Raw genomic sequence first — 27,953 nt, forward strand, 5'->3', positions numbered from 1 at the left:
TATCTCAAGAAAATCACAGCAATAATAAAATTATCACTGTATTAACAATTTTGCACAGGAAAAGAGACTGTCTGACTTCATCCTTTTTATAATGCTTAATCTATGTTTCATCTTCGTTTGGGATTTTGACAATTCTGTCTCCAAGCACATTGATGTCGGCCCTTTCAAAGTTTATTTGACTTCATTATAATTAAAGCAATTGCTTTAATTCCACTTCGTCAGCATGTTTCTTCATTAGCTATCCAGAAATTCTTTGTTTTGATTTAAGTCTGGCTGAAGGAAACTTCTTAGATGGCATTAAGTACTTCATGTACAAAATATAAGTTTCAGGGCACAGAATGATGTGCCAGGAATAGGGCTTTTGATGAAACTTGACCAGCAAGTTTTCCCACTCTAGACAGAGGTGGAGAGAAAGCATCCTAGTCCCCAGCCTGGAAGACTCTGCCTTAGAGACTATAGAGTGGTATATGTGTTGGGAAGGATGCAAACAGCACTTATGTTCTCATTCTATGTTTGTCACGTGTACAACTCATCACCCACTATAGGACGCTTCCACGCCTTTGAGCTCACTTGAAGGAAATGTCTCTTCCAAGCTTACTGGTAAAAAATCAGTGGGCTTAATATGTGTATTCTCTTTGTCACCTTGGCTCCATGTCAGCAGTATAGGCCTCCTCCAAAAGACCATCTCTGCATTTACTGATGTGCAGGGCAATAGGCAATAGAAGTGGCTTCTGCGAATATTATAACTATTATAGATGTGTTGGAGTGTGTAAAAATGACTTAGTAAAGTTGAAAAGATTCAGCACCAGGACTTCTCTGCTTGCCTGGGAAAACTTAATGGATATAAAAGGCAAGGTTAGAAGGTAATAAGATTAAGATAAAACCTAATCAGAATAGTTCCTTGTTATGAAATATCCTTCTCGCCCTTCAAAATATCCTTTTCTAACACAATACATTTATTGCATCTTTTAGTTCATTTATCAAAGATGTTAGATGCCAACAATAATTTTTTATTACACTTACTTTTACATTTATTTCAAGGAAAGGAAAATATTTTCAAGGAGCCAGGTAATCAAACACAATCAAGTAAAAATGACATTTTTTATTGAGTGCCCACTGGTGTCAGGTACTTTATTATATATTATTTCATTTAATCCTCCTAACTATGCAAAGAATTTTTATTGTCATTCTTGCAGCTGAAGAAATCAAGCCTCAGAGAAGATAAGCAATATGTTTAAGGGCACACCATCACCAAATTACGTGGCCCAGATATGAAATTTAGCCATTATTCTTTTTGCTGTAACACTTAGTCCTTATTTTTCCATAATTGTGACTTCTACAACAAATGTAAAGACGTTTTATCATAGTAAATTAGTGTAAGTGACTGCCCTAGGTTGCCCAGAATGGAGAAGTTCCCCAGATGTGGAACTTTTAGTGCTAAAACCAACAGAGTCCCAGGAAAACAAGATAGTTGGTTCCCCCTATTTGAGAGGCAGATGTATTCAATGGGATGGATACATTTTCAGGAACTGCACTAATAGTCTTTCAACACTCTAGAATAATATAACTCACCATTTATTTCTTGTCCTAGTAGTAAGTCATGATTTCAAATAGCCTTCCTTTTTCCTCCCACCACCACGCATACACAAACATGTCTCCAAACATGATGTTTCTAGTACTTAAACAAAAATCGGATAAGGAAAGCCAGTTTTTGCAAAGCAATTATGACTAGGTTGATTGGAATCAAGGAGCAATCCAAAATGAGAAATGCCCAACCCAAAGAGACAGGTGCTTCAGGAAATAATTTATTCACTTTTTTAAACTACCATTTAGTGAACACTTACTAAGTGTCAGATGCAATGCTAAGCATTTTACATGTCATATTTTATTTTATTCTCACAGTAACCTAATTTTAAGATAAGGAAACTGAAGTTCAGAAAGACTCTGTAGTTTTCCCAGTATTACACAGGTAGTAAGTGATAGAGATGTGATCAGACCCAACTCTACCAATACATTGAAAGCTGTTCTCACTGAAAACATTTACCATAGGATGTATTAAGACTTGTTCAGTCAGCTCAATTCATGTAGCCTTTTATTGAGAATGTATAATGCTGCAGGATTCATGCTGGAGACCACACAGAATATACAGCTGAGTGAGCCACAGTCCCTGCCCTTCAACCATGATTTGTAAGAGAACAGTTGGCTGCGGGGAGATGAGATACACAAGTTAACAAGTAACAGACAAGGAGTGGAGTATGGTGGGTGCCATAGACAGATACCAATGCTGTGAAATTCAGAGGAGGGAGAGAACTATCGGTTTGGGTAGACACTTCATAATTTTAAACATGTCCATTTACCCAAAATTTGTAAATCATTATCACGTATTGTGGTTTTATACATACATAAATGACAGATGTTCTAGCATAACTTTCACCATGAACATTGTGCAAAAATTGCTATCACCGTGTCAGGCATCTACTGCATTAGCTGTGCATAAACTATGTTAATATTTTATATGTTATTAATGCAATATGTTATAATTTCCAGTTAACTAGATACAAATTTTTTTTCTGCTGCTTATTTTAATAGGTAAGAAAAAACAGCTTTAGCTAAGCAAACTTCTTAACAGAGGAAATAAAATTTTATAGTAAAGGGTTGATTGAATAAATCTCATTAAAACATATTCTCCCTGGATTAAAAAATATATATGTGTGTGTGTGTATATATATATATATATACCATTTTTTAGCATAGAAATTTAGACCTACAAAAAATGAGAAAATGTAGATAATAATTTTTCCACCTGGAAATAACTAGATACAAATTTTAGGCACAAAATATTAGTCTTAGTACCTACACTTTTTATTATATCAAACACTTCATTATATAATATAATTGGATAAAATTATGTTCTGGTTAATTTAATTATGTTTAATTAACTAAATTTTAATGTATGTTATATGTATAGGTACCTACTTTCAAATGACTTAAAAACTGACAAATATAATTATCAGCAAATTATAATAAATAATATTTAATCTTTTTGTTAGTGATAACTTAGAAAATACTTGTGAACTTGTGGTTACACAAAATTGTGTTGTGATGATCAATAATTATTACTGAATTGGTGAAAACTCAAAGTACTGATGAGTATATTTCCTACAGTCAAAGGCTAGTTAACAGAAGAGGCCATAACAGTGTGGCGTTTGAAAAATATTGGTGAGACTATTCACTGAAACAGTGTGTCCTCTTTTTAGGACTTTTAAAAGGTAGATTGATGCTTCCCTAATTTCTATTAAAATATTTCATTATGATTTAGCTTTCTTCAATTCATTCTATAACATTAAATTTATTAACCAAGAGTTATATTATGCAGCACTTCCACACTTCACTAGTACAACAATAATTGATATTCATAATAATGACCCCATGTCATCACAAGATTCTAAAATGTCTTCTGAGTGAAGAGACTGGATCGTGTTCATTATAATTTTACAATTTTAGTTATAGATACATTCTATTTTATGGGTCATTCTTCAGAGGAACTACTTAAAATTAAAAGTTTGTCATTGTTTTATAGTTGACACATAAAAAAGATTAATCAGGTTGCCAAAGATTTCACATTCTGTCACAACAACCTTAATTTTCCTAAAAGATCTGCCCAGGGACCTCTCACCAAGTCTGGTTTCTCATTAGGGCCTCATCAGATTCTCAGCTCATCTCCTGGGCAGTGATGCCTAACTCCCCATGAACCCAAAGAGAACTTCCAGCTCTCACAAAATCCCATTCTCAGCTCCGTTCTCTGGAGGATGACTCCAGCACAATGCTGCCTTCAGGATCTCTTCCCCTCTATCTCCAATCCTTGACAGGAAAAAGAAGTTGCCTTAGAAAAAGTGGCACCATTTAGAGATAGAATCTTCCAAGGTAACCACAGATTCTTTGATGTGAAGCCACTGATTCTTTGATGCCCAGATTCTTTTATGTGAAGCCACTACCTAAAAACACTCAGTGCTCCCCACTGAACAGTGAGAACCCAGGCTCATCGGGGAATCCAGGGCTAAGCTATCATGAGTCCTTTCCTTAGAATCATGCTGGAGTAAGCACCCTTTCCATCCTCAACTTCCACTGCCCCAGAGCTGCAGGTCAGCTGAGCTCCTGCACTGCTGACTTATGCAGGACAGAGCCAGAGACCACTTGGGTACAGAGCCCACTAGTGAGGCCACTCTAGCTGCTTATTTCTACTCTCCTCCTTCCCTGGCTCCATACTTCCTGGAGTGGGAAGTTTGCCCAATTCTAGGAAATACCTGGGTAAAGCATTTATTTTGTTTTAAATCAACCAAAATTGAGTTTTTATTTATTTATTTATTTATTTGAGACAGAATGTCACGCTTCCCCCAGGCTGGAGTGAAGTGGCATGATCTCGGCTCACTGAAACCTCCACCTCCCGGGTTCTGAGGGATTCTTCTGCCTCAGCCTCCCAAGTAGCTGGGATTACAGGCACCCGCCACCACATCTGGCTAATTTTTGTAGTTTTAGTTGAGACAAGGTTTTGCCATATTGGCCAGGCTGGTCTCGAACTCCTGATGTCAGGTGATCCACCCGCCTCAGCCTCCCAAAATGCTAGGATTACAGGCGTGTGCCACCACGCCCAGCCCAAAATTGAGTTTAAAACAAAAAGAATTTTTAATGAAAAAATATTAATGTGATAGTGAATTACATATATTTACACTCTTATGTTACTTACCTCAGGGGAGTTGAAAATTTCAACCCATAAATCCTTTCACTCTCATTTTCTAACAGTTACACATTTTGCCCATGGTCAAAGTGCAATCTTGACGGCTTCTGTTATAGCTTCCCTCCCTGAATAGCAGAGGGTGGAAATGTATACTGCTTCTGTTTGTTCTATACCATGTTCACTAAACTGCTGGAAAATGTCCTGAAACCAATATAACTTGTGCTTGTATTAGCATATATTCATAGACATTAGCCAGGTATGGTGGCAGGTGCCTATAATCTCAGCTATTCTGGAGGCTGAGGCAGGAGAATCCCTTAGAACTTGGGAGATGGAGGTTGCAGTGAGCCAAGATCGTGCCACTTCATATTTGTATAAATCTGATAAGTGAAAATCTGATACCTGGACAGAAGATAGTGGGCTTTGTAGAGAGGGTGTGATCTGGAAGACTGATCTCTTTCTTAGAGAAGACTTCTAATTGTGTCAACATAGGCAAACTTTTTATATCAGAACGTGTCTAGAGCACAGATAAACTTTACTAAATCTCAGTTGGAAATTGCATGACTTCTATAAAAATGTCAAAATAGAATAGGCAAGGGAAGCTCAATTTGCCGATGCCAGATTCTTGTTAAGAAAGTTTTAATGATGCTCCCTCTGTTTGTTTGTTTGGTTGGTTCCTAGGGGAAAATAAGCTGGTAGGGGACCTTCTGGTCTTAGGAGGAGCCACACTCTATGGTATTTCTAACGTCTGGGAAGAATACATCATCCGAACTCTGAGCCGAGTGGAATTCCTGGGAATGATTGGTCTCTTTGGAGCATTTTTCAGTGGAATTCAATTGTGAGTAAAAATAACAAGAAATATAGATAGTAGAGGGACTGTCAAGACTTATTCTTACAATTTTTGTTCTTGGGATGTAAAAATCAAGGCTGGAATCCAGACACCAGCTTCCTGTACAAAGGACTCATGTAATCTGCCAACTCAATATCTTTATTAGTAAATTACCTCCAAATTAAACAAGTTTAATATAAATTTTTACAAAACACTTAATGTTTATAAAACATTGTAAATAATTTGCAGGAAAGCATTAAAAGCATTAGGATTGATTCTCTGAAATCCATGAGTGGGTTATTACTTAGAGAAGTAGAAAAACTAAGCATAAATGCCCCAATTCAATGCATTTCCAAAAAGGAACATTCTGTCTACTAGTGACAACCACCAATAGAAAACTTATAGTATAAAATTACCCTTTTATAAATGTGTGATTTTACTGCCCGTGGATTTGCAAGAGTGGACCATATTTCAAATTTATCTCTTAGAATTTAGCATTTCTATTTTCCTTAAAAAGGTGAAGATATAATACAGACATTCACTAAGCATCACAAAGTCAAAAGCACCAGTTTTGCAATAATTCTACAACTGGAACGTATAAGTCATCCCTGACTATTGCCTCAGAATTTGTTATGAGAATAAGTTTCACTCAAAGCAATTTTCCACCAGTAAAGACCAATATTTTAGCTTCATGAAAGACATAAAGAATGATAGTATAACCTCCAGTCAAATTTTACTGAATCCCTTTCTACAAACAGGTAATTCTGATTTCACCAATCTCTTTCTACAAAGCAAGCACTTTCTAATTGCATGGGTTCAGTGTCTGAAATTATTTATGGAAGATATTTTGGCATCACCTTAAACAGGTTTTACAAATAGGCTGTTTTCAACAATCCTCCAAATTTTGGTGTCTTGAGATACTGGTGAAAAACTTCACAGCAAACAAGGCACAGTCTGAGAAGGATTTATCTGGGGTCCATTTTGAAAGTGATGGCATTTTAAAGCTCCTAAATTTTGTGCTTCAGCTTTGTGAAAGGAAAAGGAATTACCTAGTTCAACTATTCATAGCCAACATTTTGTAGATAGATGGCTTCTTTTACGGGTTATTATTCTTGAGTCCAAAAAATATGTTCAGAGATCTAGTGCTCATTTGCTTCAGTTACAGTCTATTAGAGTTGAGTGTTCCCTTTGGGGGACAATGCCGCCAATATAATGGAAGTGGCACTAGGGTGTCCTTGGCAAGTGGGATATATTGAGGGCTCACTGGAATCAAAGTAATGCTGGTGGAGTGATACCAACGCCACCTCCCCATTCTCTTCTAGATGAGAGGTTCTCAAAATATGGTCCTCTGAGCAGCAGCACTGACATCACATGAGAACTTGCCAGAAATGCACATCCATGGATCTCACCGGATCTCTGAATCAGAATCCCTAGGGTTGGGACCAGGAAACAGTGTATTTTAACGCACTCTCCAGTTGGCTGTCATGTACATTTAACTTTGAGAACCATTGCCCTAGAAAACACTCAATCAGAAAATTGATTACACCTGCAAGCACAGACATTTTCTGAACCTCACCATTTGCTTTTCAGAAAGTATCTGTCAAACAGAAACAAAGGCTGCAGGCAGACTGTTTGGGTGAGAAGAGCAGGAAGGGTTGAGCGCCCCAGGGCCCCGTGGCACACCCTCACACACCGACCGGGTTCTTCAGGGATAAACTGCACTCTGCCTAATTAGACTTGCTTCTGCATGACCCAAAATTCTTTCTGAAATTCATCTGGTTGCTTCATTATTTGTATACATCTGATAAGTGGGGGGAAAAAAAGAAAGAAAGAAAGTAGAGTGCATTCTAATCTTGCTCATCAGGTTCATTTCCTTTGAATTTGCAGAGCTATAATGGAGCATAAGGAACTGTTGAAGGTGCCCTGGGACTGGCAAATAGGTAAGGAGTTGGCTCACATACGATGCTCTTTTTATAACCTGAGAAATGTGTTTGAAGAATGATGTGGGTCGGGTGGAGCACAAACAAGGAGGGGATTTAGAGTGGTAGGGGACAAGGGAAAATGAAATCCCTTTGTCATTTCAGGAAATCCTGCACACTCTGAGAGACTAAATTGTATTATTCATAGTGTTTCCTAATTGAGCTTCTGCCCGTTTTCATTGCCAAGATGCCATTAGGGGAGACACAGAAGTGTGTTATTAGGTTAAACACCAACAGAAAAAAAAAACTGGCCTGAGGCAGTGGTAGCACATAAGTGACAGCAATTTGCCTTAGCCAAGAAACACTAAACTGATGTAACCATTAAAAAGTGCTACTTTAGTAAAGGGAAAAAAACTGAACTTAACAAAAAGCCATGAAAGGAAACAATGTAATGGGCATTCTGAGCCCATAAAAACCTTTCAGAAGGGAGCAGTTTGCATGAAAGAAATGGTTAATTGGTCTCCAAATGGATTTAGAAAATACCAGACATGCTTTGAGCTAGTTAATAGTCATCCAGGACTTCTCAGGTTCCACCTGTTTCTAAAACCACTTTCCTCAAAGAAATTTAGGACAAGGATTTAAGATCCTAGGACATGCTGTAATGATCAATCTCAGCAAGCCCTAAAAGGGACTGACATTTGCTACCCTCAGAAGGTGTCTCCACAGTGAGCACAGAACGTGGCTTATGGAATTGCATGGAAAATGTGTGCAGAGTGAATGTAAGTGGCAGGGAGGGGGCTACAGACTCTTCCCCACACTGAAGCTGGCTGCTTGAGCCATCTCCCCCTTATATGACCTTTGATACAACTTTAGCCAAATTCTGTGTCCATAAGGAAACACAATAAAAACATAAACTCCCGTGCATCACTTTACCTACCTGTCCCCATCCCCTAAGCATATGAGGCCAACTTACTGCAGACATCATTCCCTCTGAAGGCACATTGTGAGCCACAGAATTGTGCCTGACTCTCCCTAGGGTTTCTCTCTAGTGACTTCGAGGGCTGACCAGCCTTGTGTCTCAGAGTCCTGCCATTTAATTTCTCTCCAGTTGTGCTACAGAATTATATAATTAAATGAAAATCAACAGGGCAAGGAGAGAGAGAAGAGGAGGGCAACAGGGAAAGGAAACCAGTTGCATGTTACAGAAAGCATTTGTCTTTCTGACCCACAACACCAGAAAACAAAATGTTACCTGTGCTTGACAGCACTTCACATGCAGTGGTCCATGAGTATAAATTAATTTTATATTGATGGTAATAGTAATGATCAAAAAGAATTTGTCCTCAAACTATGTGGATGCCATGTGCATATCCACTGAGGTTCTGTTATAATTCAGTGTTAGTTAAATGAGTCATCAAAAGATAGTTTTATTCTGAGCTCTCATATTGCCATTAAAACGTCAGTCCCCTATAGTTGAAGATGATGAAGGACAGTGTAAAAGGAACACATTACAGAGCCATCCATTTAATTTCTGATTGGAAATGAGGCCAAAATGGCCTCCATAGCACAGTAGGGTGAATTTAGTTAACAATAATTTATTGTGTATTTCAAAATAGCTAGAAGAGATTTAGAATGTTCCCAACACACACAAAAAAATTAATCAATGGTTGAGGTGATGGATATCCCAAATGCCCTGACTTGATCATTACACATTGCATGCATGTATCAAACTATCACATGTACCTCATAAATATGTACAATTATTATGTATCAATAAAAAATGGCCTCAAAGGGGAATCAAATACTCATCTTCCTCTTTCTGAAGCATTTGTAGGGTTGCGTTTGGGATGTGTTTACACCAGGGCCTCCTTGGTCCTCATTATCTCGCCCTGACCTACTGCAAGGTTCTGTTGTTAGCTCAGTTCTAGACACATGGCATGCAGGGGATAAATGTTTACTAAGTGAGCAAATGAATGAATGGCAAGCAACAAAGATGGTCCTATTCTTTCCTCTCTCACCTCACAAAATACAGACAAAAGGGAAGAAGTGGAGACAATGGCAGGAGACTTTAAGCTTGACGTTGCACTTTCTTTCTGTGGAACTGGGAGATGGCATAACAGCCACTGCAATTCATGGGTCACAGAGGCAGGGAGACATCAAGGGAAGGTCAGCACCCTCTCAAACCCACACCACACTCCTTGAGAAGTCACCCGAGAGGCCAAGCTCTGATGACTATGTCCTGATGGAAAGCTCACATTCTTCTGTTTAGGAGACCAGAATCCAATAAGTCTTCATTTCTCAGCATCTGTCAATGAATTTCTCTGCCTCCCCACTTTCCACATTAGTAATCTAACCTCGTATAATCTCTTGGACAACTCATGTGGTTGCCATTTTATCAAAGTGGAAAGATGGTTGTTGTTGTTGTTTTCCTTGGGGTTAATAAATATGTTTTCTATTTTTTCCTTTGGGATACATGTTTTCTATTTTCTTAACCCGAAGCACTTTTAAAAACAGATTTTGTTATTTTCCTACAACACTGGCCAATTGCAAAATATAGAGCAATTAAAAGCAAGAAGATAATAGTTATTGTTGTTTGTTTTTATTCCATTGTTTTACAGTACTGAACAGAAAGACTGATTGTGATTATCTAATCAGTAAACTCAAGTAAAACGTATGATCGAATACAGCTAAAAATACCCTTCTGGGGAGCAGGAATGTTAGAGTCACATTCATAAGTCTAATAAACAACTTAAACATTCCCTTTATCCCACGGGTCATACTGTCATACTGTGGGTCATACTGTGCTAAAGGATGTGTGAACAAGTGCAATCAATGTGAAAGTCAAATGTCAGAGAAAAGAAAAAGTGTGCCGGGTCAGTGAGCACAGGCTTGTGGTATGCAGGGGCCTTCTTCACTTTTGATGTTGTGGTTGATGCTTGTCTTGGTTTTGGTTTTAGTATTTTTCCTGGAGGCCAAAACAAAAGAAAGATTTGGCCTCTCCCTGAATATGGAATAATGGGACTACAGAGCAGGAAAAGACCTAAAGGATAATTAAGAATACACCTTTCCTGGCCAGGTGCAGTGGCTCACACCTGTAATCCCAGCATTTTGGGAGGCTGAGGCGGGCGGATCACTTGAAGCCAGGGGTTCAAGACCAGCCTGGCCAACATGGTGAAACCCTGCCTCTACTAAAAATACAAAAATTACCTGGGTGTGGTGGTGCATGCCTGTAGTCCCAGCTACTCAGGAGGCTGAGGATCACTTGAACCCAGGAGGCGGAGGTTGCAGCGAGTCGGGATCACGCAACTGCACTCCAGCCTGGACAACAGAGCAAGAGTCTGTCCCCAAAAAAAAAAAAAAAAATACACCTTTCTTTTTACCCATGTTGAATCTGAGGCCTAGGGAGTTGAGGTGACTTGACGAGCATTACATATCTGAGCAAAGCCAGCCCAGTGCCCTTTATACACTTAACCTAATGCATATGTTCTGAGAAGTCATCTAACCTAGCTATTGTTTTTAAGAATTACAAATAATATGTTAAAACTCTGGTATGTTCAAAATAAAGAGAAAGAACACAACTGGAATCCCAAAGAAAAAGACGAAATCAAATATATGTAGCATATACAGACACATACTTTATATATATATAGTAACTCTCTCTCTCTCTCTCTCTCTATATATAAAATATTAACTGAGGTATTGATAGGAGTCAAATAGGATGTTCCTTCAAAGCCTTATTTCTCTTTATAATAATTAAACAATATAGAAGAGTGTTATGTACTCAGAATTTAAAGTCAGGCTGCCTATGTGACCTAAGGGCAAGTTACTTAACCCCTGTAAGCTGGTCTGTTGCCTGTTTACTCACAGATCCATCTTTTACCCTTTCCTCTGCTCTGCTTATGCAAATCCACATCCCAGCCTCCCTTGTCAACTGGATTCCAGTCAGTTTTGGCCAATGGGAGGCAGTAGAGGGAGATTGGAGGTGGGAGAAAGAAAGAAACCATTGTTTCTCTCTGTGTCCCTCTGTTTGGGGTCAGATCTCCTCTAAATGTGGCTGAGTCTCCTCTGTGATTCTACCCCTGCTGGGCTTCCCTAACTTCTGACCTCAGGTAATGTGGCCTCCCTCTTGTATTTCCCTAGCTCTTGGGTTGTGAGTAACTCCCTGGTATTGCTAATCTTCAGGTTGTCTCACCATCCCTGTTTCCCCATCACCCATTTGAACACCTTTGTAACTTGTACTCCATATAACATATCCTCTATTTAACCCAGTATGGACTGTGTTTCTTGACTCTATAAGCCTATTTCCTAACCTGTATAAAGAGGATAGCAATAGTTATCAGCATTACACTGTTGTGGAGATTAATTACTGTACATAAAGTACATGACACATAGTGAGTGCTCAATCCATATTAGCTGATAATAGTATTTCCCATCTCTGTAGCTTAAATCACTTTAGTGCATAAGGACAAGAGTGACCAAATTCTATCCTTAGTGAGAGAGAGAACATTCCAAGAGGAAATGTTTATACACATACTCTGTTATAAATGTAGTTACTGCAGCCATTTTGTAGTTGTCAGTCAAAAAGTAATTCAGTTCATTTGTATGATCATGCTGATCAATTGAAAATCCTACCTGGACAGCAAGTTGGACTTTCAGAGGCATTGTTAATGTCCATTAACTATCTAATGTCCATCTAAGAACAGCCAAGGAAAGGCAACGATACTGCATTCCAACTCTCAATTTAATCATGTGTTAACTAGGCTGGCTATGCTTTGCTTGGGAAACAGTATATTCACATGCAAAAACATCGGTTGACCTAGTTGTCAATTGTGATAGTGTATTCCACTCCTGTCCCCCTACCTCTAATTTCTGCAACATTTAAAAATAGGTTGAGAATATTTTAGCTGGAAGCATCATAAGGTAGCCTGGTTAGCAAAGTGCCATGTATTTATTTCCCTACTCTCCTTTGCTCACCAACTGGGCTTGTAAAATCTCACCACTTCTCTGAGTCCTCCAATTATATATCCAGCTCCCTACTGGACAGATCCTTTTGGATAATGCATAAGCGTCGAAAACAACACATTCAAAATGGAGCATTTTATTTCTCCTGAAAATCTGGTCCTCTTTTAGCTCCCTCCATCTCAGTATATGGCGTCACAGTTCACCTAGTTTCTAAATTAGCCAGAACCCCTGGGCATCCTCCATGCTCTCCTTTCCCTCACCACCTACATCAGTCTATCACCAGGGCTTCTTGAGTCTTCACAGACCACTTCCCTTCTCCACTGCCGTTTCGAGCAAAACCAAGCAAGCTACCAGCCTCTCTTGCCGGGATTGTGACACCGCCATTCTAACTGGTCTCTGTAACTGGTCCCATGCTTTTCTCCTTCCAATCCCTTCTCCACAGAGTAGCCAAAATCACCTTTTGAAAATGTAGATCAGATTCTTTTAGTCAGCTGCCACAAACTCCTCAATGGCTTCCTTGTACAACTAGAATAAGATACACATTCCTTTCTGAGACCTGCAAGGTCTGGCATAATCCATTCCCTTCCCAATTTTCCAGCTTCCTCTGCCCGTTCTCTTCATTCTGCTCAGCCATTGTGGCCTTGGTCAGCATCTGGGACACTTGAGGCCCTGTCCCTTTCAGGAACTTTTCATGTGCAGGTTTCCTTGGCTCCTCTCCTGGCAATCTCCTTTTGGTCCTTCAGCACTCGAGGTAAATGCCACCTCCACAAAGTAGCCCTACCTCACCACCCTGTCTAAAGCAAGCTCCTGACATTCTCTTTAAGAAACACTTGTCTTTCTGCATAGCATTAATAGCAACTCTAAGCTTCTTGTCTATCCTGTTTTTCATTGTTCCTAGCCCACAGCAGAGTGCTCAGGGCATGGTTAGTACTCAGAGAATAATAGTTGAATAAATGAGTGAATATACCAACAGAGCCCACAAGTCAAAGTCCACGCAAAATGATGGAAGGGTATTATTCTGGAACTTTCTAACCCAGTCATGGTATTTAAATCAGTGACACCTTCAAAAAACAAAAGAAAAACGGAAACAAGGCTCTGGTGCCTAGACTGTGTTCCGATCAAGTTTTATTATTTTTAGTGGATTAATTTGAGGATTGATCTTGTCCCTAGTCTGTTAATCACAGATTTCTTTAAGGAGTACCAAATTAATTTTTATGTCTTTTCATGTATTAGTCATAAGTTATGTAATACTTATTGCATTTTTAGTAGTTTGGTTAAAAGGAAAATGCACTACAGGTAGCATGAAACCCACATGCAGAAAAACGGTCCGTTTTTAGGGAATTCAAGCTTCTGATAGAGAATTAAAAACCAAACTAATATTACTGCGATAGAATCTACACGTAGGACTTTCACCTTTCCGAAATAGGAAAGTGGTTGTTCCCCCTTCCTCTGAGGGCACTTCTACCACGCTAGAGGGGGCTGTTGTACTGAGTTTACTTACTTATGTTCAGAATAATTTTTTTGTAGATCTGATGTGGCTTTCATATGGAATGATGATTTGTGCCCTTAAGCACTTTTCATATGGGTAAACCCAATTTATCTTTGGATGAATCCCTGGTCTTCATAGTCAGAAAGACCAGATATTTGGTACCTACCAAACTCCCCAAAATCCCTAAGTCAGAGGAAGCAAATCTGCCCACAGCCCACACCAGATACATTTAATCAAGGATTCCTTTGGAAAGGTTATTTTTATTATGTTGTAATGCCCAGGCAGACACTGAATTTTAGCACTTATGCTTATCCTATGCCTTATTCTTTCAAGGTGGAGAAAAGAGCATTATTTTTTTTTTTACATTTGCATTGTATCAACATTTGGGGAAAGTATAGATTTAGCTGTAAACTCCTGCTTGGGACCCTGCAAAACAGAGTACCCATGTCTAGGCATAATTGCAGAGAAAGAGAGAGAATTTTTGAGGATGAGAGATTGGCCACATAGTATTTTAAGGTCATGAAAGCCCACATGTGAGAGTTCACAGTATGCCAGGACATGTGATGGAAGGGCAGGACTCTGTGTGTTTTGGGTAGAGAAGAACAGAATTCAGAAATCTGGAGGAGACTGACAGATCATCATGTATTCCCAGCAATGAATTCATCCACCCAAGGCCACACAGTCAAGATTCTAATTCAGTATTCTAAGTCCAGGTCTCTTTGACATGCAAGCTCTTCAACTTTAAAGACTACGTAGTTATTCATCATTGTGGGCAATACATGATAGCAAGCAGTTTTGTTGCTATTACTCAAATTAAAAACTAAGAGGTAAAAAAAAGTTTAAAAATAGATGAGTAGCAAAAGCCGATTACAGCACAATTGGGAGAATTCAAAAACCTTGATTCTGTGTTCTGACTATCGCCACTAAGAGGCACTCCTTCCCAGAAGAAGTAAAACGTCAGCAATGCAATAAGAAGCAGAAAGTTCATTTTTCACACTTAATTTTTTTTAATCTAGTTTAATTTTTGTACTGTGTTATCCAATAATAAACATCAGTGAATAGGGGAAAAGAGAAACTGCCTTGTGTGAGTGACAAGTGGTGTGCACTCTTCCCCTTCTTTCCTGCTGTGGATGCTGAAGATGCCCTGGAGGAGGCCCTGACGCTGCCTTCTCTTTACTCTTCCCCCAGGACTGCTCTACGTTGGCTTTAGTGCCTGCATGTTTGGTCTCTACAGCTTTATGCCAGTCGTCATAAAGAAAACCAGTGCCACTTCAGTCAACCTCTCCCTGCTCACAGCAGACTTGTACAGCCTGTTCTGTGGATTGTTTCTCTTCCACTACAAGGTAAGTTGAGTGAGTGCTCCTTTGTGAAGATGATACTTTGTAGGAAACAATGAACATGGGTAGGAATGCCTGGATGTGAAATGCCCTGATTTTGTGTAGGGAATAGTAATGTAACTGGGTGTGCTAACCTCCATGATTTAGGTATTCACATTTCAGCTATAAGACAGAGACATTTTGTCCTATGAGATCAGTAACTATGGACAATTGATAGTAAAAGATAAGAAACAGCCATAAAGGAAAGAGCTTTTGAATACTGGGGACAGCTTTCCTGATAGCATTCAGCCCAGAAGCTACTCTTTTTCCAATACGAACCTAGGAAGAGTTGTACAATTCCCAGACTACAGCTGCAAAATGGATTCTGCGAAAGGCCTTGGCAGAGTATTTTCTCTTTGGAGAAAAGACACAATTCCTGCAGTTTCTGCTTTGCAGATTTTTTTATAGCAAATATGAATGGAAAATGCTAATGCACTAGAAATAGTTTTTTTACTAAAAGATTGGGGTTTGAGTAAAGGAATGCGAAGAGATCATGTGAGGCACTTGCAGTGAATGCATCAGCCCTGAAGAAAAGAAGAAACTGTCCAGTCCAAAGATGTCAGCCTCTCAGAATGCAAAACTCTACCCGCATCTTTGCCCTAGGGAGGCATGACTAATTGATTATGGCACACTGAGGTCAGATCCTACTCCTCTTAACACCACACTCACTGCTGCCAATAACAATCAATTAGAATTGACATATGAGAAGATACCACTTGCCATTCCTTAACAAGTCCTGTAAGACAAGAGTCAACAGGGACTATGACCCAGTGTGAAACAGACCAAATATGGAATGTCCAAGCAGATAAGACCAAACTTGGATTGCTGAAAGAAGAAGAGGCAGAAGAAAAGAGACACTACTCTGGCCACTTCTAGCCAAGTTCCTCACCAGTGGTATTACAACCACCATCCGCAGCACTCAGGGGTGGCCAGATGATGGGGCACCTTGGTGGGCAGAGCATCTTCATCCAGATGAAACAGGGTGTAGACGTTCCTGGAGCAACAATAAGCTAAAAAGAGCATGTACTTTATATGATCACAGCAAAGCAGCTGAAGTGAATAATCAGGATTACTACTGAGAGAAGCAAAAGTCATAGCCAAGAAACTGATGCAGAAGGGCAGACACGGGTGAAAAAGAGGTTACAAACGAAGCTAGTTAGTAGCTAGGAGGATCAGAAACAGATCTGAGAGATGGTACAAGTTGAGAAAGTGGCTGTGACAGCAGACAGGAATAAAGTTCCTATTTTTCCTCCAGCTTTATTGAGGTATAACTGAGGAATAAAAATTGTACTATATACAGTATTTAAGATGTACAACATGATTTTTGGATGTATGTATACATTGTGAAATGTTCACCACAATCAAGCTAATTATATCCATCACCTCACATAGTTACCTTTTTTCTGTGTGTGTGTGTGTGTGTGTTTGTGTGTGTGTGTGTGTGTGTGGTGAGAATATTTAAGATCTACTTCCTTCGCAAATTTCAAGTACAGGTTACCACTAACTATCATCACCATGCTGTATATTAGGTCTCCAGAACTTACTCATTTTATAACTGAAAGTTTGTACCCTCTAGCTATCATCTCTCCATTCCCCCAACAAGTTCCTATTTTATATGGAGCCTTTTGCCCAATACAGTGGCAAAACCGAGAGCTTAAAGAAAGTATCTAGGACTAGGCAATGTTTATTGTTTGCAGTTTGTTTCATCTGTATGGAACAAGCTGCTTCCCAAGCTACCTTGGTCCTCATAAGGGTAAAAAGCAAGATCACAATATATTCCTCTCGTGCTGCTCCTAACCAGTGCTGGGAAGACCAGCTTCCTTCAAAATCCCCCTCCTCACACACCCAGTCATTTTCCAGAGCTCTGGGGAACACCTGGCTATGGGTTCATCCTCACAGCAGAGTGGCCACCAATATTCTTCTCTCCTCTTCAGTTAAGCATCCACATCTAGTCCATTACTTGGTGTGAACTCAGTTCTTAGCAATTAATCTTGTAATTTGCTTTATAAGCTCCTGAACTAGGAGAATCCCTTTAATATTCCTTAAGGGAAGATAACCAAAATCTGTTGTTCTGCTGAGGGCTGCAGTCACTGCTTGGGCAGTTCAGACCCAGGTCAGCTCCCAGCATGCCTGAGAGCAGTGTTCTCGAAAATCTGGTTTCACTGGGGTGCTTGATAAAAATGCAGATTTGTGGGCCACACCCCTAAGCCACAGAGTCAATATCTGGAGATGTGTCTGGGGAAGTCTGGTTGGTAACATGTTCCCCCTGGCAGTCTGATGCCCTCTGAGTTTGAGAACCACTGTCTTTGATAACAGTGTACTCGAACAGTGCCTGTTCCTGTCTGGGTCTGTCCTTTCCCACACTTCCACTGATGTGGGGTTAAACCTGGGATTCCTCAAACTTACACACATCAGGAAATGAGAGGGCTGATACGCTAATTCTCTGCAATCTATCCTCTCCTCCTGTCATTTGTATATTACTATTCATTGAGGATAAGTAACTTCGCTGAAGAGGAAACGATGTAGTAACCCCTCATTATGCCATCAGAAGGGAGGCTGTGTTATCTGAAAATTAAATTACTGTATTCACTAATTTAGAATTGTAATGGATATTTTTATTTCATACAGCAATGATTTGGGGTTTTTTTTTTTGGTATGGCAAAACACACATACATTTTGTTACTATTTGAAAGATAAATTTTCTTAAAGCAGGGATTGATCCAACATAGTAGTCATTTCTTCTAGTTAAAATTTATTTCTATTGCCTTTTTAAAAATTAAACTATGAATATACTTGTAGATTCACGTGCACTTTTAAGAAATAATAGAGAAAGCCCAGTTAACCCCTGTGAGCCCAAGTATCTGAGATAGGTCTCAATCAATTTGGAAAGTTTATTTTGGCAAGGTTAAGGGTGTACCCGTGACACAGCCTCAGGATGTGGTGACAATATGTGCCCAAGGAGGTTGGGGAACAGCTTGCTTTTTATACATTTTAGGGAGACATAATACATCAATCAATATATGTAAGATTTACATTGATTTGATCTGGAAAGGCCAGACAACTCAAAGCAGAGGCTTCCAGGTCACAGGTTAGATTTAAACATTTTCTGATCAGCAGTTGGTTGAAAGAGTTATTATCAATAGGAAGGAATGTCTGGTTTACCATAAGGGGTTGTGAAGACTGGGGTTTTATCATGCAGATGAAGCCTCCAAGTAGCAGGCTTCAGAGAGAATAGATTGTAAGTGTTTCTTATCGTATTTAAGGTCTGTGTTGATGTTAATGCCAGTTGGCTCTTCCTGAATTCCAAAAGGAAGGAGGGTACAGTGAGGCATGCCCAACTCCCCCTTCCCATCATGCCCTGAACTAGATTTTCAGGTTAACTTTGGAATGCCTTTGGCTGAGAGGGAGGGTCCATTCAGATGGTTGGGGGGGCCTTAGAATTTTATTCTTGGTTTACACTCTTCACCTAGTCACTCACCCCTAGTGATAACATCTTGCCAAACTGCAGTACAAAAAAACCCCACAAAACGGTAGTACAATACCAGGATGTTAACACTGATACACTCAACATCCAGAACATTTCCATCAGCACAGGGATTGCTCATGCTGCCCTTTATAACCACACCTACTTCCCTCACCCACCCCCAGCTCCTCAAAATCACTAATTTGTTCTCCATTCCTATAAATTTGTCATTTCAAAATGTTATATAAATGGAATTACACAATGTGTTACCCTTAGGGATTGAGTTTTTCCACTCAGCATAATTCTCTGAAGATTCACTCAGGTTGTTGCATACATCAATAGTTTATCTTTTTTATCATTCAGAAGTTGTCCATGGTGTGGATATGCCACAGTTTATTTAACCAGTCACCTGGTGAAGGACATCTGGGCATCTCTACTTTTGACTATTACAAATAAATCTGCTGTGAACATTCATGTACAGGTTTTAGTATAAACAGGAGTTTTTATTTCTCAGAGGTAAACACCCAAGAGTACAACTGCTGGGTTGTTTGATAACATGTTTAGTTTTTATAAGAAACTGCCAAACTATTTTACAGAGTCATCTATTGTCTTTTATTACAAAGCAATATATATCCATTGTAAGAAAGTCAGAAAATGCAGATAAGTGCTCTTGTACATTGGTACCATTTTAGAGTGGATGTATATTTTTACAGTGCACATATATTTTACAGCTTATATATTTTTAATAAAAATTTAGTTATACCATCCATGGTTTTGTCATATGATTTATTTAAACTTAACATGTATATGTTTCCATATCATTTAATGTCTCTATATTATATAAGCCTAAATTTGTGGTTCTCAACTCTGGCCATACCTTACAATCACATGGAAAAAATATAAAACATAGTCATGCCTAGGTCCTGCCCAAGAAAGCGAGATCCTGATTAATTGGGAGCAGGTTTTTTAAAAGCTCTTCAGATTATGCATCATATATGCTAATATACAGCCAGAGTTGGGAGTCACTAATCTGTACTATTATTTTAATGGCTACACAGCATGCCACAAAATGGTTATACTTCCATTTTTTTAACCCAGGCTTCCTTAACCATGGCGATGTTGATATTTTAGACAAGACAATTGTTTGTTTTGGGGGCCTGTCCTTTGCTTTATCCCTGGCCTTGATCTACCAGATGCCAATGGCATCCACCCAGTAGTGAGAATCAAAAATTTCTCCACACATTGCTAAATATTGAGAACCACTGATTTAACAACCCTTAATTATTGAATTCAGGTGTTATCTCTTTTAGGCTATTAGAAATAATCTGGAAAATTAGCTTCTAAGTTTTTGTTCACATCCAATATTTCAGTGTTTTTTTTTTCAAAATAATTTGTATGTAAATATACAAAATTGACTTTTTAATTTCTAATTTGAAACAGAAATCTTTAAAATAATTAGAGAATTCTAATGACCAAACAGGAGCCCTGCACAGAAGCAGTACATGCAAAGCCCTGTTAATATCATGACAACCAATATTAGGACATAGACATATGCTGTATTTCTTCTTTCCCTTCATTCTCATTGTACTTAATTGATACCACACCACTTAGCTCCTGAATAAACACTACCTTGTATTGTTTTCCAGTTGCTTTATGAACAATCATATTTAGTATCTGCAAAAAAAAAGCAAAATGCTCAATTAATTTAAATCCAAAAATTAAAAAAAAAAATTTATTTGCCTTAAAGAGTCTCTAAAAGGCTCTTCCAGGCAATGCTTGAATTTAAAATCAAGTAGTCATTGTTTGGAAAATTCATGTTTCATCCTCAGGGCCCTACTTCCCTGTCTCTAACACTGGCCTTGGGGTCTTCAGGTGGAGAGCCAGAACAGGGAGAAGTGTAGCACTAAGAGGCCCCCAGGTTTCCCACCACAGCCAGATGGGCTATCTCAGAAAATCGACTTTTTTTTTTTTTTTTTTCGAGACAGAGTCTCGCTCTGTTGCCCAAGCTGGAGTACAGTGGCACGATCTTGGTTCACCACAACCTCCACCTACCAGGTTCAAGCGATTCTCCTGCCTCAGCCTCCCAAGTAGCTGGAACTACAGGCACTCGCCACCATGCCCGGCTAATTTTTGTATTTTTAGTAGAGACGGGGTTTCACTATGTTGGCCAGCCTGGTCTCGACCTCCTGACCTCATGATCTGCCCACCTTGGCCTCCCAAAGTGCTGGGATTACAGACATGAGCCACCATGCCCAGCCAGAAAATTGACTTTTAAATAACATTTATTGAAGTTACTTTTATCATTATGAGCAAATTATGGCCAATGCAAAAATCTTGGTAAATTTTGTAACATTCAAAAATGGTTATGGTGATGATATGGGAGTGGGAGAAGCAGCTGTATTGTGTATATATATATATATATATATATATGTATATATATATACACACACACATATATAATAACTTTGGGAAAAGCTTTGTGTATATATATAATATCTTTGGGAAGATACATGAAAAAAAGTCTATTTTGGGGAAAAAGTATTTAAATCCTTTCCCATTTTTAAATTGGTCACTTGTCTTTTTATTATTGGGCTGTAATAGTTCTTCAGATATTCTGGATACCCGACTCTTATCAGATATGTGATTTGCAAATATTTTTCCCATTCTGTGATTGTCTTTTTACTTTCTTGCTAATGTCTTTAAAACACTAAAGTTTTAAATTTTGATGGCACTTTAAATTTATCTATTTGGTTAAACCTGTATAAACATGAAAGGAACCAAGTTAATGCTGCCGCTGCCTTTGAGCTGCCAGGCATTCCCTGGTGGCGTCCATATACGTCTCCTCTCCTGGGCTGCAAGTAATAACTGCTAATTGCCTGGCATTGCTCTAAAGGGATAGTTGGAAATCACAGCCTTCAGGAGAGGCATCTTTAAACTAAATGAAATGTTGTGTGGAAAAGGGTTTAGTCAGTAAGCTTAAACTGAAGAGTTTAAAAAATACTGATGTGGCTGGGCGTGGTGGCGCACACCTGAAATCCCAGCATTTTGGGAGGCCAAGGCAGGTGGATCACCTAAGGTCAGGAGTTCAAGACCAGCCTGACCAACATTGTGAAACTCCATCTCTACTAAAAATATAAAAATTAGCTGGGCATGGTGGCAGGGGCCTGTAATCCCAGCTAGTCGGGAGGCTGAGGCAGGAGAATTGCTTGAACCCGGGAGGCGGAGTTTGCAGTGAGCCGAGAGTGGGCCACTGCACTCCAGCCTGGGAGACAGAGTGAGACTCCATCTCAAAAACTAAATAATAAATAAATAAATAAATAAAATACTGATGCTTGGGTCCCCCTCTCACCGATTCTAAGCACCCAAGCATCAGAGGTTTAAAGGCTCCCCAGGTGATTCCAGGGTGCAGCCAGGGTTAGACCCCTGGTTCAGACTTACTGTACATGGCTGCAAGCAGGTAGAACTGGGACCAAAGGGTGAAGGTTACGAGCTTATTGCTAAATATAAAGACACATTGTTAACAAGTAGCTGAAAGTGCAATAGACTGTCTTGGGAAGCAGGAGTTTCCATGGCTAGAGGAAGCAGGACACTGATGTGAGAGAGTACCGAGGGGCCTCAGCTTCTGTGCTGAGGATTGGACCACTGACCTAGTAACCTCTGAGAGCTCACTTGGTTTTACTATGGTCTACAATTACAGATTATTCTTTAACTTAATGATGATGTCTTTGAGCAGCTTTCTGGTCTGGTTATAAATATCTGCATGTTGGAGGGGTGGGCTAGTTTTTCACAGATATTGCTTATCCACGCAGAGCTAAATGACTAAATGAAGCTCGCCTGCCTAACATTGATTATTTGGGTTTTTTTTTTTTTTCACTTTCCACTCTTGGAAAAAATCCATTCCTTTTCCCTCCCATCATTCCGCTATCTGCAACAGCTCTGCCTCTTGCGCTGACTGCTGTGCTGACTGGACAGTAAAGCCCCATGTTCCTGGGAAGCAAATGACCTAATTCTAAATTCGTCTATCTGAAAGGCATAGTGCTTCTGCAAACTCTAAATCTTACAAGACTTTGAGAAGTGGTTATGTATTTCTATTCTTTATTACCTGACAACATTATTGAATCCAGAGCAGTAAATCTATAGCTATCCACAGAAAGCACAGGAAATGAGCTTGACTGGGCCTCAGAGACCCCCGAAACCAAGCCCAGGAAGAGACTGACATGGAGGCTTTTCCACTGGAGGGTGTGCTGGCTTTTCAAGGTCAGAGCTTGGTCTGAGGTCTATCATCTTATAAGTATTGTACAAACAAGACACTGTTGAAATTGAAAGGGTGTTAGTTTCCTATTGCTGCTGTAACAAATTACCACAAATTTAGTGGCTTAAAAAATAACCCAAATTTACTATCTTACAGTTCTGGAAGTCAGAAGCCTACTTGGGCTAAAATCAAGTATTAGCAGAGGTATGTTGGTTCTGGAGGCTCTAGGGGAGAATCCATTTCCTTACCGTTTCCAGCTTCTAGAGGCCACCTGCATTTCTTGGCTCATGGCCTCTTCCTCCATCTTCAAAGCCAGCAGAATGGCATCTTCAAATCAGACTCTGCCATGCCTGCTTTTCTCTTTTGGACCTGCTATTACATTCAGCCCACCCAGATAATTCAGGATAATATCCTCACCTCAAAATCCACATCTGCTAAGTCCCTCTTACCTCATAAAGTAATATATTCACAGGTTTCAGGGATTAGGGTGTGAATATCTTTGGGGGATTATCATTTTGCCTACCCCAACAGGACTAGTAATAATTCTACCAGGACAATACGAGTATACTGACTAGAAGCCAGGCCAGCTGGGATGTGTGGACATGTGGTTCAGAAGCTGTGTCTGGACAATGATGACACATTCTCTGCCTACAGACACTATGCTCTGTTGAATTTCCTAACTGATTTTTAAAGTAGTTCAGGTATCTTGCTAGTATGTGATTTTAATAAAGAAAACCCTAAGTCATGTGGAGAGAGAATAAATTGGAGTGGGAAAACTATTTCAACATCTGCCACATAAAGTGTGAATTAAGCAGCATGGTGTGTCCGAAACAGCATGGACTTCAGAGTCCAAGGAGCCTAGATTTAAACTGGCTTCTGTGTATGCTTTAAGTTATTTGGGCCAGTTACTTATTCTCTCTAAACTTCAAGGTGATGAGATTTGCCTTATGGAGCTTTACAGGGGATTAAGTTAGATAATGTATAAAAGGTGACCAGCAGTGATACAGTTCTCTGCTTAAACATATGTTTCAGGATTAGTAATTCCTGTCTCATTTCATTTTTGGACTATTAACCTTATTTTATGATTTTGTAACTAGATGTACTGCTTAACAATTTTGTATGAGTTCTCTCCAACTTTTTTCCTGTTTGAAAAGGCAAGCCTGGGGTCTCATGCATAAAAATGTAGAAAACATTGTATTAGTCATTTTCGGCTGATTTCTTTGATTCCTTTATTGCTTACCATAGAATTTTTAGGTGACAACCAGAAATACAAAACATCTGAGGGTTGTTAAAGTAAAATGCCAAACAGTTCTTTCACTGTATGCCATCGCGTGCTGAACATTCTTCAGGAAAATAGCAGCTGACATGAAATATACAGAAAATTCCTTTTTGCCTGACATTTAAATGACGATGGCTTATTTCACACATTTACTATTAACATGTCAAGGCTTAATATTGCCACAAAATTGTTGTAATAAAGTTGAGAGTAATTTCATGAGAACATGTTATTTTCGTAACTTTATTAAAACAAACTAGAAACTAATAGACAAAAATGAACATCATAAGTACTCTCCAAGTCCCCTTTAAACACTTCACTTGGGCCATTGGTTTATATGGCTCTCCATGCTGAACAGCCTGAAGCCATAGACCATCCTATTTGAAGAATATCTTAGGAAGATATGGGCTCCATAAAACTATTCTTGCATCGGGAAAGTGTTTTTTATCATACAAATAATTACTAAAAAAAAAAAAAAGAGAGATTTCAAAATCAGTTATCCAAAAGTCAACTCCAACTATTCTGGGTAATGTGATTAATGTGAATTTTGTAGGATTTCATGTGCATGTTTTCATTAGAAAACATTCTGTGTGTCTTAGTCTCATATTTATACCAGATAATTTTTAAATAATTGCTTTGAGTTACAAAATAATCAGAAAAGTTTTTAAATGTCAGCAGCCTGTGCTGGCAATCCAGGTGACATCCTATGAGGACAGGTGTAGAGCTCCACGGTCCACCCTGACCCTCCCCGTCAGCTCCTAAAATTATATCTATCCCATATGTGCCAGCTTCTCTTACTGTTTTGTTGTGGTGGTTGTTATAAGAGATTTGGCAAGCAAAGTTAAATAACTCTGGACCTGAGGTCATTATAATAATATATTATTATGTATTAAATTTAAAAGAATGATATCCAGACAATATTTATTTATTCTGTACCTGTTATGTGCCAGCCACTGTTTTGGTGCATAACTTTTTATTTATAAGTGAAGATGACAGAAACACCAAAAATCACCAGGCAGATTAATGCAAAGGATAAGGTTCCAAAACACTAAAACTTTAGTAGACAGCAGTATCAACTATCCTTAACATCTGAGTCCCAATGCCAGAGAGTTTACAGAGACTGGAAACTTTCATTAAGAGTGGAATCTTTCATTAGACATGAATCAGAATCCTGAGCCAAGCAACCCTGTTGATCCTCTGTGTCAGTGAGCAATCTCAGTAATGTCACTGCACTTGAAAACTAGGGCAGGCAGCCTCAACCTGTGGCAGCTGATGAGCATAATAAAAGCAATACTTCACTTCTTATTTTTTAAAATGCCCTCATAAGTAGCCTGTTAGGTTTCTTGTATGTAAAAATGACATCTTAAAAGGCTATGGATGTTAAGCTCATAGTGCCCAAATGTAATTAGAAATAGGAGATTTAAAAATTAATACTTAGCCTTTTATGACTTTACAATACTTTTTAAAGTATTGCTAGTGAGAAAAGAATTAGGGAAACTGGCATCTCTGAAGCCCAAAGTATTACACATGGAATACCAAGGTGAAAGAGCAATGAGCGTTTGACTTTGGCTTTCCCCTGCACTGTTAAGAGTACAGCCCCTTTTGAGGCTTCGTCTTGCTGAATAACTTAGGGTAAGTGTTGCTAGCTTCTAGCAGTGGGGAAGGGATGCATTTCCATGCAGCCATTCAGGAACCCAGGTGCCTTCCATTTTGTGGCTCTGCCATCCTCTAGTGCAGGAGTCAGAAAACCCTAACCTGTGAGCCAACCCCTATTTTAGTAAATAAAGTTCTATTGGAGCAGAGCCATGCCCATTTCTTCACATATTATCCATGGCTGCTTTTGTGCTACAATGGCAGTGTTGAGTAATTGTGACAGAGTATATGACCCATAAACCCAAAATAGTTACTACTGTCTAGCTCCTTAAGAAGTCTGCCCATGCCTGGGCTAGGCACTTGGAGTCCTCTGTAGGACTCCTTCTTAGACAGCCTGGAGACTTTCATGGCTGTGTTTAGAGTGGTGTGTCTACAGCCCCTCCCATTCTCTTGGCCAAAACTCAGTCACATGGCCACACCTAATAATTGCAAGGGAGGCTGGGAAATGTGGTCAATCTATGCAGGAAGAAAAGAAAATGGATTTAGTGAACAAGTAGCTGGTCTCTGCTACACTAGCAATTTCCATTTCCCAGGAATATGAGAAGGATTAGAGAAGTTGGGAATAAATGGTGAGGCAAGCCCATAATTATAGCCAGAAGCCAAAGTTCCTTGTACATAAATCTATTCATGAACTCCACATCACAAAACAAATATTTTGAGCTCACGTCATCACGATAAGCTGTGAGGAAAGATTGAATGGGCTAGAGGTACTGCAGAAGTTTCAAACGGAAAGGATTGTGATTGGATTGGGGCATAACCAAGAAAAAAGCAGCTAGTTGTCTCCCAGGACAATGCCTGGAATGTATTTGTCACCAAAATGAACAGCCTGGCCGTTCAGTCATATTCACAAGATTGAATGGCAACAATCTTGCCCATTCAGTCTCCTAATTTTGTCAGCAGACCTGTGTGGATCCGTCTTCCATGGACCAGAATATTAATAAACCAAACTCATAGAAATCAGAGTATCAGTTTGCTAAGATGTAAAACAAAGATTGGCTCGAACATTAAAGGCTGAAGCAGAACCACTACTCTACACATCTCTAGGGGCCACCAAGGACTGAAGACTTTTTTTCAACTCTATATTTAAAGTGTTAAGAGTTGTGATTTACTCTCTTCCGTGAAAGATGATTAACATTGTCCTCCCTCATTTCCTTGACTTTTACTGTACTGTTTTTATATTATCAATATTTTAATAGTTAACTTCTGTAAATATAACCCCTATGGTTTTTAAACCATACTTCCACACTTACTACATTTGCTGTACCACCAGTCTCTGAAATATAGGTTCTTCTTTTCTGAATTTATTTTGATTAATCCCGTAGGAGGCTGGATTTCATCACTACTGGTATTGTCAAGAGGCAATACAGCTATGTATGGTTGTACAGGCTGCGCACAGTGCAATTTGACCATTTGTAGAGAATATGTTCCCTATAATGCGAAAGCAGATGGTCATCAAGTGTCTTGATTCACTGCGGAAGTGCTATTGGGTTAGCAGTGAGTCTACCAGGAAATGTTCACAGGGGTTGCATTCCTAAGTCTTTACTTCTTTGAAAACATGTCTACTCTTTAAATTCAAAGGATAATTCTATCCTAAGTTGCATTTTTTTCTCAGAACTTATATATATAAAATATATATATAATATATATATAATATATAAAATATATATATAATATATATAAAATATATATAAGTTCTGAGAAATATATATATAAAATATATATATAATATATATAATATATATATAAGTTCTGAGAAATATATATTATATATATAAGTTCTGAGAAATATATATATTATATATATTATATATAATATATATATATTATATATAATATATATATATACACACATATATTTTTTTTCAGTTGAGCACTGCACCCTGATATGGTTTGGATGTTTGTTCCCTCAAAATCTCATGTTGAAATGTAATCTGCAATGTTGGAGGTGGGGCCTTGTGGGAGGTGTTTGGGTCATGAGGGCGGATTCCTCGTGAATGGCTTG

General features: G+C 38.9%; 1 protein-coding gene across 1 annotated transcript in view; it reads left to right on the top strand.

Annotated features, from left to right (window-relative positions):
• The window catches only part of SLC35F1 (solute carrier family 35 member F1), a 409,574-nt gene that overhangs the window by 361,882 nt on the left and 19,739 nt on the right, over positions 1-27,953 (top strand). The window contains exons 5-7 of the mRNA XM_063605436.1: positions 5,414-5,570; positions 7,449-7,501; positions 15,120-15,274. Of these exons, the coding sequence (XP_063461506.1) occupies positions 5,414-5,570; positions 7,449-7,501; positions 15,120-15,274 (365 nt within the window). The remainder of the gene's footprint in view (positions 1-5,413; positions 5,571-7,448; positions 7,502-15,119; positions 15,275-27,953) is intronic.

This window comes from Pan paniscus, chromosome 5 (genome assembly GCF_029289425.2).
Source record: "Pan paniscus chromosome 5, NHGRI_mPanPan1-v2.0_pri, whole genome shotgun sequence".
Taxonomy (NCBI): Eukaryota; Metazoa; Chordata; class Mammalia; order Primates; family Hominidae; genus Pan; species Pan paniscus.